The 12,419-nt window shown below is 43.3% G+C and overlaps 1 protein-coding gene across 1 annotated transcript in view; it reads right to left on the bottom strand.

Annotated features, from left to right (window-relative positions):
* Positions 1–3,593: 3,593 nt before the first annotated feature.
* Positions 3,594–12,419, bottom strand: part of T265_02064 (hypothetical protein) — a gene marked incomplete at both ends in the record, with an annotated part of 31,749 nt that continues 22,923 nt past the window's right edge. Inside the window, one exon of the mRNA XM_009166212.1 lies at positions 3,594–3,856. Coding sequence (XP_009164476.1) covers positions 3,594–3,856 — 263 coding nt within the window. The remainder of the gene's footprint in view (positions 3,857–12,419) is intronic.

Raw genomic sequence — 12,419 nt, 5'->3', positions numbered from 1 at the left:
GAACAAGCAGGCGGCACAATAAGATGGCCACTGCTTTCAAAGCCATGCACAAATTGAATGGACTGAGACGGTCTTGTGGATGCACGCAACGCTGGTCCGGGAAATAATAGAGATATTAGAGATACGGGCAAGCCATCAGACTGTGTGGCAGTTGTCCTACCGTTATCATGTGTTTGTGTACGTAGACAGCCCTGTACATCAACGTCTTAGGGTTTGGAGTTGTCATTGTAGTTAGGATAGTCTTCGGTCCATCGAGGGTTTACGGTGGTCCATTGCTGCCATTCGGACAAGGAAATAAGACGACAATATCTACTTTGGGGGCTCCAAACAGGTAAAGTGCCCAAAAATTCTGTTAGAACGCATTTTGATGTGAGTTAGCATGCTGCCCAAAACTACAGGCAGTCAACAGTTTTCACAATTCCTAACTACTTCAATGAGGCAACACTGTCTGATTTTAAAAGCGGTAATCAATATTCAGGCACAACTACTGGGTATGCGGCTGATGAGACGTGGTTTGCGCATACGTGATTATTGGGGACGTGAACTGGCTAGACTGTGCGCAAATTAAGCAGCTTGCAAAGGCATTAGATCAGAGATATCCGTTAGTGTTGCGTGTTTGTACGATGAACCGATCTCAGAATTGAGCTGTTACCGCCTAAAGCCCAGAAACAAAACCTGTTGCCTCTGAAGCATCATGCCGCCTGTATTTGGTGAGTCTCTGGTAGCGATTTTTGCTATTTTATCAATGAACTTTTCGATTCATAGGGAGATTGCTCCGCATGTATGCCACAACCAGGGCAAGCTCAGATCGGGACACACAGGCTTTCAATATATTTGATTTCACCTTGGTTTTCCCTTCCTTCATTGCAGATGGCGGATTATGAACGTCATGCAGAAGGAGTATGTCTTAGGTAAAAAGCCTGCAGTTGAAGTGACAGTTTTCAACCGTACAGTAATTTGCATTGTCGTGGAGAGGAAGGACCGAAAATATGGGTGTTACGGAACGATATGCGGGGCTCCAAAATCTTCCATACTAAAAGCCACCGAAGGCGCCCTCTTTCCATTTCTTCTTAATTTCCTGATCAACGAATATCTTGCACCCTCCACTTGCAAATGGTTGTAGCGTTAGAAAAATTCCGAATACCACTGTCTTCGCATGATGAACACAATACCTAAATCATTCTCTTCGTCGGCGTGACGCTGGCTCTCATTGAGATGATGGACAACTGACAACACCGTAAACACATTCCATGACCCCGATTGACTTTGTTTCGTCGCTATATTTGATAAGTCCAAATGTATTCGAAATTCTAATGGCACATGCTCTCAGCCTTAGTCTCAGTTTTCGTTCACAGTTGCTTACTTAAGAGTCTGTGAACTTGCGTATGAATAGGTTGGTGACGGAGGATTTGGAGAAAGGCAGTATTGGCGGAAGAAAGAGGGCTTTCAATGCGGGGTTGTTTATCGAACACCAACCCCACAAATTCTGCAATAGATCTCACTTTTCAAGAGGCCCGAAGCAGATTTACTGGAAAACACTACTCGCGCGCCTCATCAGTGTTTTTCAACGTTACGCACCTCCCCACTTTAGAAATCGTTCGCATACCACCGATTATCATTTACTTTCGTCAGTTCGGCTTCGGCAGCGGTTCCACTCGGCCGCTCTTCGGGTGTATCAAGCCACTTACTCATTTCGATCCTCGATCGTCTTGAATTGTGTAGACGTTCCAAAGTGGTCGGTAACGACAAACGGATCTTGCCATCGACTGCCTAGCTTCCGCGATCCTACTCCACTTCCTCCAGGATTCCGGGGACCTGCGCACCTATGAGGAACATTTGTGCCTTTCTACCGGCCGTTTCCTGCCTAATCCTTTCCTAAACGACGGTCAAGTTTTCTCGGGTCCTCCTTTTTTCTTCATCCAGCTCCTCCGGAAACAAGCATGTTGCTGGCCACAGCCCAATTTCCTGATCAACTAGAAGGCGCGACCTTACACCAGCATAAACGGGGAATCGTCTTCGGTTGGCTGTATGGAAGTCGTCTGATATCCGGCTTCTGCGAGCAATTCCTCAACTCTTTGCCCCCGAAGCAGGGCCCTTGATCAGTCAAGATCATTTTTGACACTCCGTGGTTGGTCGTGGTGTGATGCATTGCCACTCCGCGGATTGATTAGGCACGGCTGCCGCCTTGATTCACCGCGACTGGTGCTGTCATGATCAAGATGTATGTCTTTTCGCTGGTTGTCACCAAGACGGATTCATGACATCAATGGACCATAACTAGCCGATTCTTGGGACAGGAATATGTTCCATGGGATGGGTTGCCCGTGTCGCATCCACCCTCATTAGTCGGCATCTGCTTACATGACACCACATGATACATTACCTCACTTCTCATCACGGGCCAGTAGACCCTCTGCCGAAGTAAGTCGTACGTGTTGGTGTAAATTGTGTGTGCCATCTCCTGGCTTTCGATGACAAGCTTCCGTCTCACGACGTATGGTATAACGGGCAGCACAACATTTGAATCGGTGGCGTTCCGGGCAATTACGTCAGCTTCATTTATGCGCCGGAAATCTGCCTGAAACCTGTATTTTCCGCTCGTTTATATTACAAGCACCACTTGCTTGTTCGATTATGCCATTTTCGAACATCCCTTGAATTTGTTTATGGACCTTGTCCTGTAGATGGAGCAGCAGCGAACTGGGGACATAGGGCCGAAAGCGTCCCGACGACAGAAGAATTTCGCGTTCAATCCACGGGCAGAAGTCAAACGGATCTTCATCTTCCATGAACAGTTCGGACTGTACAAATGGCACGTTATAAGACAGAAGCTTTTGGCCATGCAGCTCACTCATGGCGGTGCTTAATATACCTTCAAGTTTTACTGCACCATACCTTGTCACTAGCGTTCCCTGCATTGTTACAACCACGAACTCTGTGCTCTGGAGAAAATCTGCCCCCAGTATTGTCTACTCTATACCTCGGCTGATCAGGAACGCGTGCTGCACGGACTTGTCACCTGGGCGTATTGAGTACATTGACAATCCACCAATCTTCAGTTGGTATCCACCTGCAGCTCTCACGGCTAGTGCTAATGGTCTGCGTTCAGCTTGGTTCCCTCTCGGCCTCAGCGATATCTCTGCTCTGCATCAATCAGGCAAAACTCTCTCTTCCCGTCTATCTCAATAGCGGCTGGTCACTGTGTCAGTGAGTTATTCTCAACCCACCCGAGGAAAGAGAAGTAATCCAAATATTTATTACGTACAGGTGTTCGGATAAGAAGGCACTGATTGTTCCACTGGCCAAGCCTTCCACACTTGTAGCACCGGCTCGTTCGAACAAACCTCCGCGATTCCGTCTTTGTGGCCGCAAACGGTTCTGCGAGTTGGTTCACTCCGGCCTGCAGTTCGTCCACCGTTAAGCCATCCCTGTTCTCCTGCATCTGCAACATGTCCACTGGTACCTCCAGCATTTCTCGCTCTTTACACGCAACTGGCTAGTCGATCTCGTCAAACGCAACTATGTCTCAAGCGCCGGCTGCACTCCTCTGATTAGCTAGTCAGACAGCAACTGCTGGCGCGATACTCCGTTCACTATCGGCAAAGCGCGATCCAACGACTTTTGCAGGCCGGAGCGTCCCATCCAGGCGCCATCCTGGCCGACGTGAACAACCTCATTGCTTCCTGTCGTTCGGCCGGCGTGCCGAACTCCGCTGCGAAGGCTTCTTTTGCGACGGCCCAGTCAATCTTCCAAGGGTCTCTTCTGGCTGCATCTAGGGCCGCCTTCGCCCGTACCTTGAGGAGGGTCTTCAGCGCCGCCAACTTACCCGGATCTGTATCCAGACCAGCAGCCTCCTCTAGGAAGGTCCGAACATCCACATCCACAAAAGGTTGTGGCTACGAAATTTTCATCCTTATCCTGTCTACGACACCAAGTGAAAGGAACAAGGCTTCGCTACAAAGTGGTTTATTAGAGAAAGACCAACTGAACAGTTGCAGACTACTGGAGAGGGAAGCAAAACTATTATATGCATCTTGTTTACAAAACTGAATATTCATCTTCTCCTTAAACGCGTCTTCCTGAACTTTCCTGGATATCCAGTGGCTTACTCAAATGCACGCGCGTGCTTCAAAGCGACTCCACAAATTCTGCAAGATCTCACTTTTCAAGAGGCGCGAAGCAGATTTACTGGAAAACATTACTCGCATGCATCATCAGTAGTTTCCACCGTTACAATGGTAGAACTGGAACGTGATTTCTGGCATATAAATAGACACATTCGTCAAAGGTGCCTGATAGTTTTCGATCTGAATAGCCTGATCAGGTTCACAGTGCTGTGTGTATTTTGTTCCATATTTAATGACAGTTATCTTTTTCCATATCTACATTTTGTGGCACTTTCGGTACGTTCGATGGGACCACTTTCTAGTCGATGCGAATGTGTGCACCGTAGTGAGATCATACCATATCGAGTAATTCTTTCACTTAAAAGTCTTTAGGGTTGGGATTCCTGTGCAAAATCACCTTAAAGCCAAAAACTATCCGAAACATTTGTAGATAACATAGACAGTGGAGTAACTCTGTTTCTGATTCCTACTAACCAAAATAGTCAAGCGACAGTGTATTGTTCGCAGCAATTATATTCTGTCGCATTTTAATCATTCTGGCTAGTCTACAGCAAAGTGGAAAAGTACCGCTGTAGAGTTTCGCTCCCATTTGACCTTAGCAGCTGTCCTTATAGTGGAACGCGACGAGAGTCTGGATTCCGGCACCTGGCATGCGACAGAAGTGTGTTACGAGTACTCTGACAACAACCTGGATGTATTTGAAACCACTCCAAGACGAGAAAACATGCTAACGTTTATGGGTTGGAATAAGTGAGGTGCATACAGCATACACACTTGAAGTAACGCTAACAGTTGAATTGCCCGTCGGGTGTCCAGGGTTCTTATGATGGAACGGCCAGTTAGCTGCGCCGTTGGTGCATTTTGGTAAGGGAAAAAATTCTAGTTTTTAGTTTTCTGACGTTAATGTGGATATACAGAATACTCGTGCAAAGCGACAAGCAAGAGAGTTCAAACACAAAAGGAAATGATTGGATTGCAGTGCGAATTGCAGGGTTTCTGTTTCAGAAACCTCATGATCAATTTCTCTTTTGGAAAGCTGAAATGCTTGTTTCATCTGTAGATATACCTAACAAAGTGTTGAAAATACGTCTTTGTTGTGGGAAATTTGGCAAAGGCAGCTCAATCACCGTGATGCTACAGGCTGGAAATCGTTCGATTTACACCTGGTTATACGCCAGTACTGCTTTGAAAATATCACAGGATTTTTTAATTCCCTAGCACACTGAACATGGTAAATATAGATTTTGTGTATACAATTAGATAATTCCTTCATACCGTTCGGAAATAATCAGGAAATAAATGCAATCCAACCAAGATGTACCCATGGGGTGCAAGCTGTTCTAGGTTGTCAGGAGCGTTGCTGGAATTATTACTTGCCCCTGTTTGCGTGTCTCGCTTTTTTCTATTTATGTATTCTGCGACTGATGTTCGAAAGGACATATAAACAAGTGTTGGCGTTTTTTCAGTTCCATGGTCAAGTTCATTAATCGTTTGGACCCAATTATAGGCGTATTGCTTTTGCCCTAAAGCAAACGACTGAAGCAAGCAGTAAATCTGTTGAGATGACATCGTTGCAGCGATGAACATACAGACTACTTTCCGGAAGTTGCTTGTACCAAGCTTGCAGCTTATTCAATCGTACTTTCAGAATGAGATTTACGGAGCATTATCGCCAAATGATTTATTTGCCCACTACTTCGATATTTTCAATCGTCGAATAACACGATGTGCATAGAATGTCAACATTCTGTATTTAACAATTATTGTTATTGCAAGCACTCTTTAGTCAATGGGGCAACTCATTGGAACTGTCATTTTTCAGGCCTCTGCAAATGAAAAACAAATCAAAGGCATTAATCTTCAGCATTATTCTGAGGGCCCCAATTATGCATATTCGATTGACACTGCACATAACATGTTAATATTGGAGAGAAGTTTCCGATGCGTGGTATTTTCAGTAATCCACGTAAACCTTCGCCACCCGAAAACTGCTGTTGCTGCGCCAGCAGCTGCTTACAATTCTGTTAAGAATTACCACGCATCACCTACAACTGTCAGATTGACGTCGAAGAAAGTCAAAATGAATTAAACGCAAGTGGAATTCCTGTGGAGATATCAAATTGATCCATAACCGAAGAAAATATTAGCTAGGCAAACATACTGTCGGTATTGATAATAAACCTGGGCTCTGTTCACTGAGCAAAACGCACAGCTATGGCGTTTATGCTTTCCATTTGCCAAATGATTAACCAGATGAGATCACTTAGATTAGACTCTTTAACTATGTGGATGCGCATGGAGTGATCTGTCCGTCTGTCGGAGCAGCGCTTGCCTGAACAAGCCAAGCGTTAATGGAGAGTTGTTCCTACCACCTGTCCGTCACGTAGACTTCTTAACGTAAATGGCCATATCTGAGAAATCGGTCCGGAGCACGTATGAACCGAAGATGTCACAGATTGTTTCGTTTTATCCGATGGTAGACGCATAGCGTTGCGTAAAATAAACCATGAGTCTAGAGAAGAATGATCGATCCTCACATCATCAGTTGTATGCATAAGTAGACTAGCTGAGTTTTTGAAAATATGTCTGGGCTAGAACCAGATATTCCATCAATTCAAGAGCATCCCGAAAAGTGGTCATATCACTACTTACATGGGTGAGTAATCGGAGTGCTGCCTCTCAGCATTTGTTCAGTTGACAAAGGTTGCATTCACTGTCCACTGTCGTAGAATGTTCGAACAGTCACTAGCACCTAATAACTAAATCACTTATTAAGAATATAAAGTGTAATATCGGTCTGAATAATTTTCTTGTTTTTGATGTTCATTAACTGTGTTCGCAACACAAAGGCTGCTTTTTTGTGTCCTCAGGAATATAAGTTATGAAACAATCCCCGACATAATTTTGATTTGCACATCTTTTACGTTAATTTCAGCCATAACCAAATGATCAGATTTCCTACAATGTCTTGAAAGCTTCTTAATTAAACTTTAAACCTTAGAAGTTTAATCACCAATGGTTCAGCAACAATCTGGCACTGGAAGTGTTCTGCTGGTAGGACGTGCTCATCCAGAATGCATCTATTAGCTGCAGAATGGATTCCGATCCCCAAAATTCTGAAGCTGAAGCCCAAAAAGATTCGGCAGTCTAGCAAAGCTTCAGGAGTCACTTTCTGGTCACATATAACAAGTATTTTATTCTAGGTGGCCAGCATATTCCCCCTACACAAATGTGTCCAGTAGTTCACTTACTTCATGGAATTTTCAACAAACGTTGGTATTCTGTAAAGGTGTTTAATAGCCAGTGTGTTAGAAAGATTTTACACGGAAACTACATTCGATTGTTCAAATCCAAATAAAACACGAGTGATTAAGCCTTTTACGGTCATCAACCACTTGCCTTGTTTCATTTGCTGCACTTCTGCAAATAAGCGTATGCATAGGGTGATTAAAACAACCCATCAATTTCGGGGCAAAGCGAAATTCTTGTTCTTGAGTGCATCAAAAGTTACACCAGTGGTTGGGTAAATTTGACGTGCGCCGCATCATCACATACAACATTGTGTAAAGGATTGAGCACATCCACTTAAGTAACCAGAAAATATATGAATTGAGACGTGAGACCACTTCATTGAATCACCTAAGCCGAAACACAAGAACCAGTCAAAACTTAACAAATAGGTGACCAGGCGTACTGCGTTTAAATCAGGTACACTGGAAACTGAAATTCACATGCTAATTGACATTAAGTCCCTATTTAGTGGTGCACTAATCACGCGAAAAAGTGACCTTGTGACTTCTTGGCAGCCCAGGCCGTGTTTACTCTACTTCTATCATTAGTTTGTTGTGTGCAGAAAACAGTAAGGTTACGGCTGAGGATAAAGCAATGGGAACCCATTTCAGTGCGTAGCACCTCAACAAGGCCTATCTGATCAGGATGCTTCATTATCAAGCAACCGCTCAGATTCTTGTCTATAGAGCTGAATTTGTTGAGAAGAACTGTGAGATAGGACGACTACACAGAGACATCTATCACCAGCTCTGAAGCGGCATAACCTCAGAAGAAAACGGGACATAATTTACCAAAAATTATAATCCATTTAACCTTGGCGTTCCAATTCATGATTTCAAACAGGGTTGAATAGAACGTGATGCATGTAAACCCTGAATACTCTTGTGTACGCAGTTTACATATCGTTCAGCTGTAGAACCCTTCCAGTTTCTAGCTGCCTTGCCACCCGAAGCAAGCAGGGTTGGGATACTGACAGGTTGCCCAAACCTAGAGTGGGGGAGTCGGCAGGCAGAGGTCGGGTTCGAAACATGAAACTCCTGGTCAGTAAATTTGCGCTCCAACCATTTGAGCCATCTAGTACAGTTTGTAGCAAATCAAGTATACAAAACCATACTGTTTCTTCTTCCATTTGCATATTTTATCTGCCTGTTCACCTGCGGCTGCGGTTACTATTATCTACAAATATAAAACACTCTCTTTGGTAACAAAATTAGTTAACTAGGCAGATAACTAGTCAAACCCCGATATTGCCACTACACAAAGATCCTCGAAAATGAACGCTGCGATGACATCAACGGTCAGCGAAAAATCTGATTCGCTGTATCGTAAATTATGACCACTGTTTTCATCCTAATTCAAGGATACATTTGGTTTGGATTCTAGTAAACTAAAAGAAGGTTTGAGGAGCTTAAGGTTTACGACGCGATAAACTGTAGGAGGCAGAGTTATCAAAGTAAGTTGTAAAAGACGGGTGATTTTCAAGAGAAAACCAATGCGAAATGTGCCTGCATATACATAAAAATGTTAGTAACCCATCAAAAAAGCACCAAGTCATATCCAAGTCTAACTTTAACCACAGCTTATCTATCACACATAGTAGACCTGATGAACAAAACCATATAATTTGAAGCTGAGCCTAGTTACTTCATTTCGCCGTTGACAGCAGCAGGACAAGATAATTAGATAAAAATGTGCGTTGATGCAACTGATGAACATCAGCGTTAACAAAACTTTGTGAAAGCCAGTATAATTGGAATGATCAAACACATTACGTAATGGGTTCTTAAGCAAGGTCTCGAGGGTTAACGGCAAAAATCCAAGAGTCGGAACAGAAGCCTTGCTTTCCTTACTTCAGGGGTTTTTCGACTAGGCTAAAAATTGTACCACTATAGAGAATGTTAGACTGGTCATATCACACTACTTTCAGCTTTATTCAAGCTATAGATTGTTGCACTGATTTAGGGGCACTCCAAGGCAATCAAATATGGGTTTTCACACCTTGGGGATGGTGTGAGGGGATTTATGAATTTCACTTGAGGTTTCATCCTTTGAATGAAGCCAAGATGCACGGTGTAGCTGCCCTTGCTTACTGGAAATCATTGAGAGTGCAAATCTTTGAGAACTACAGGGAATTTCGAACCCGCGACATCCCGACTGTTATTTTCAACACAGCCATTCGACCGCAAATGGTTGATCAACAGTGTGGTTAACTCCTACACTAAGGTTTAAACCAAGCTCTTAGAACGGTTATGCAGTTGGTATTTCTTCAGCGTGGAACAATTAAAAGACAGAACAAATGAAGATCGTAGAAAGTATTATTGATGGTATACAGGCTAACACGGTTTTGATATCAAGCTTTTAAAAGTCTTTTATCCGACCTACAGTCTTAGTGGTTGAAATATATTCTGGTCTTAAAAAAGGGTTTTATCTCACCAAGAAATCAGATCTGATATTGCTTGACTTCTCTACTCGTCTACTGTTCAAAATCTGCATTCAGGGTACGGAAAATGACCCGCAACCAATACTGCTTCGCAAACTCTACAGTGAAATTTATACTACACAATAAATCTGAAGTCGATCCATATAGAGTATAATTTTACTGACAGTCATTCGCTTCAGGTTGTTATCTCATCATTAGTATGATATTTTTTTGTTGAAAGACTTACTGCTACCAAATGTTAGTAACAACATTGATTCGGAACTTACGTTCATTTATCTGACTCTGCTGGACTGCAACGATAGTTGGAAGGGATAATTCTGGCGTGTGCATCTTACCTTGGTTTCCAACAAAAGTAGACAACATGGACTCGTGAAGACTAGCATCAGCACTTAGATAGCTAATTCCAGCCATTTCAGGAAGAGTCGCAGTGTGTACGAATGACACCATAACTGATTAAATGCATATTTATGTATACCTAGTTGGGTATACCAAGCTTTTAATACGCCAAGGAGGCGAAATCTGTCTCAAACATCGTCTCCATTGATAAAAACAAACATAATTAACCAAAAGAATGCATGAAGTACCAGAAGTATGATGTGATGAGAGGAAATAAGAATTTTGGAGATTTTGGTTCCACCAGAAAGAAATTCCTAGGCCAATAGTCAATAGATTTAGGAAAAGGTGAATCAATCAAAGTCTGTGTGACAAACGTTTCGGGAGTGTCGATCAGTAGAGAGTGTTGTCATGATGCGGGTGATAAATTTACATCTAAACAGATTGTTCCAAACCATAGCAACCGAACGCACGAAACTCAAAGAACTGCATTGTAAACAGTTAACTCACTCTGGACGGCCTTACCACCCTGCTCTGAAAGTTGGAGGAAGACAATGCAATCAAGGAAAATAGGTACAACATGCATTCGCGTTTGCTACAGAAACATCATACTACATCTGTTAAAAATAAATTGACCTAGTTGTTTGTTCGCTGTATCAGCTGGCTTGTTTCATGCTGCTTTCAGACGTATAATGGATTTTATCTGTGCATCGCACTAAAAGACATTCAAATCAAACGAAATCGAAGAGTTCGTGTTGCTGTCATGTTTTGATTTCTTTTCCTCCAGATTTCCTCAAACGGTTTGCCTAGTATTCTCATAGCCCAACTTGAGAGCATGGTACATGCATGTATGAGTAACACGAATTACACGAATAAGGGTGACCTCATTTGACCGGATTTCGTTGATTATCCAGGCAGCTGAACTTAAAAGGTCAATCGCAGTTTCTCTAATCGAAGATATCGCCGGGAAATACTGATTACGAATTTTTTCTTCCAAATTTCAAGGGCTTCGAAATCATTTACGAACACCAGAGGCAAAAAGGTTTTTGGTTGCCGATTGGATGGTGTGCACTAATAACGGAGGCAATAAAACGTGTGATGTGCTGTTGACCTAGATGTACTGGCCGAAAATAACTGTACAGGCGGAACTTCGAAAAACCCGATGATGCATCATCCATCCATATTAGTGGGCTTTTTTTCTCATACTTGGTTTAGAGTATGATTTAGAGTATGTGCGCTCAAAACCATATTTGAATCTAAGGATGAAATATTCTGCCAACTTCTAAATGCGTCTACTGGTGAGATAGATCAGCTGATTCCAACTCCAGCAATCTAGCACATCAGGTGTGAGTTGAGAGCGCTTATTACTGGTGTTTGACTACTTTTGTCGTCAGGTGTGCTTTTGATGTTTACCGATGTAATAGAGTTCGTATGAATTTATAGGATGGATAGGTCTAAGCAGCCGATGGGTCCCCTTCATAGGGTGACACGGAATACAGTTTAGAAAATAACACCTCTCCTCTGCTGTATTGGGACATATAAACTAAGTGGTATCAGGTAAAATAGACGGCCTGGGTTTACACTTAAAATGTCTTTGCTTGTTGATATGAGACATAACTCGGTTATAGTATGAGCATGCTTCAGGTTAGGTCCAGGTACTAGGAGCAGGAGCATAGGTTGGGGTTCCACTAACAAGGTTTGCTCAGACAAACAAACGATGCAAATCCAGTCTCGTTTGAGTCGGAAAAAGGAGAAATAACATGTTTTAGACACTTAGAAGTGAGGACACATTGGGGCACAACGAAGCCAAAGTACCGGAGGGTAGAAAGCGTGTTTTAGGTTGCGTAACGAGTACTTCCATTGAAAAATGTGTCCAGCACCAGAAGCTGCGTTGGTTGGGACATGTGTTACGTATGTTAAACCATCGTTTGCCGAAGAGAGTGCTGTTTTCCATGCCCAAATCGGAGTGGCGTAAACAGAGAGGTGGCCAACCCTCGACTTGGCAGAGGAGTATGAAGGAGATCACGAAACGCCTAGGTGCTGTCGGTGGTACACGCCTTCCAGGATGGGGACCGTGTGATCCTCACTGTGCCTGGTTGGAGACACTACAAGATATGGCTGCCAACCGATGTCAGTGGCGTTCTTGTTGTCAGTTTCTATCCAGATTGCCTGAGTGAATGTCTGGAGGTGTAGGCACCTCGGAATGATTGTGTTAAGCTAGCACTAAG

Source organism: Opisthorchis viverrini (assembly GCF_000715545.1).
Source record: "Opisthorchis viverrini unplaced genomic scaffold opera_v5_23, whole genome shotgun sequence".
Lineage (NCBI taxonomy): Eukaryota > Metazoa > Platyhelminthes > Trematoda > Opisthorchiida > Opisthorchiidae > Opisthorchis > Opisthorchis viverrini.
This window is presented reverse-complemented; position numbering and strand designations above follow the sequence as displayed.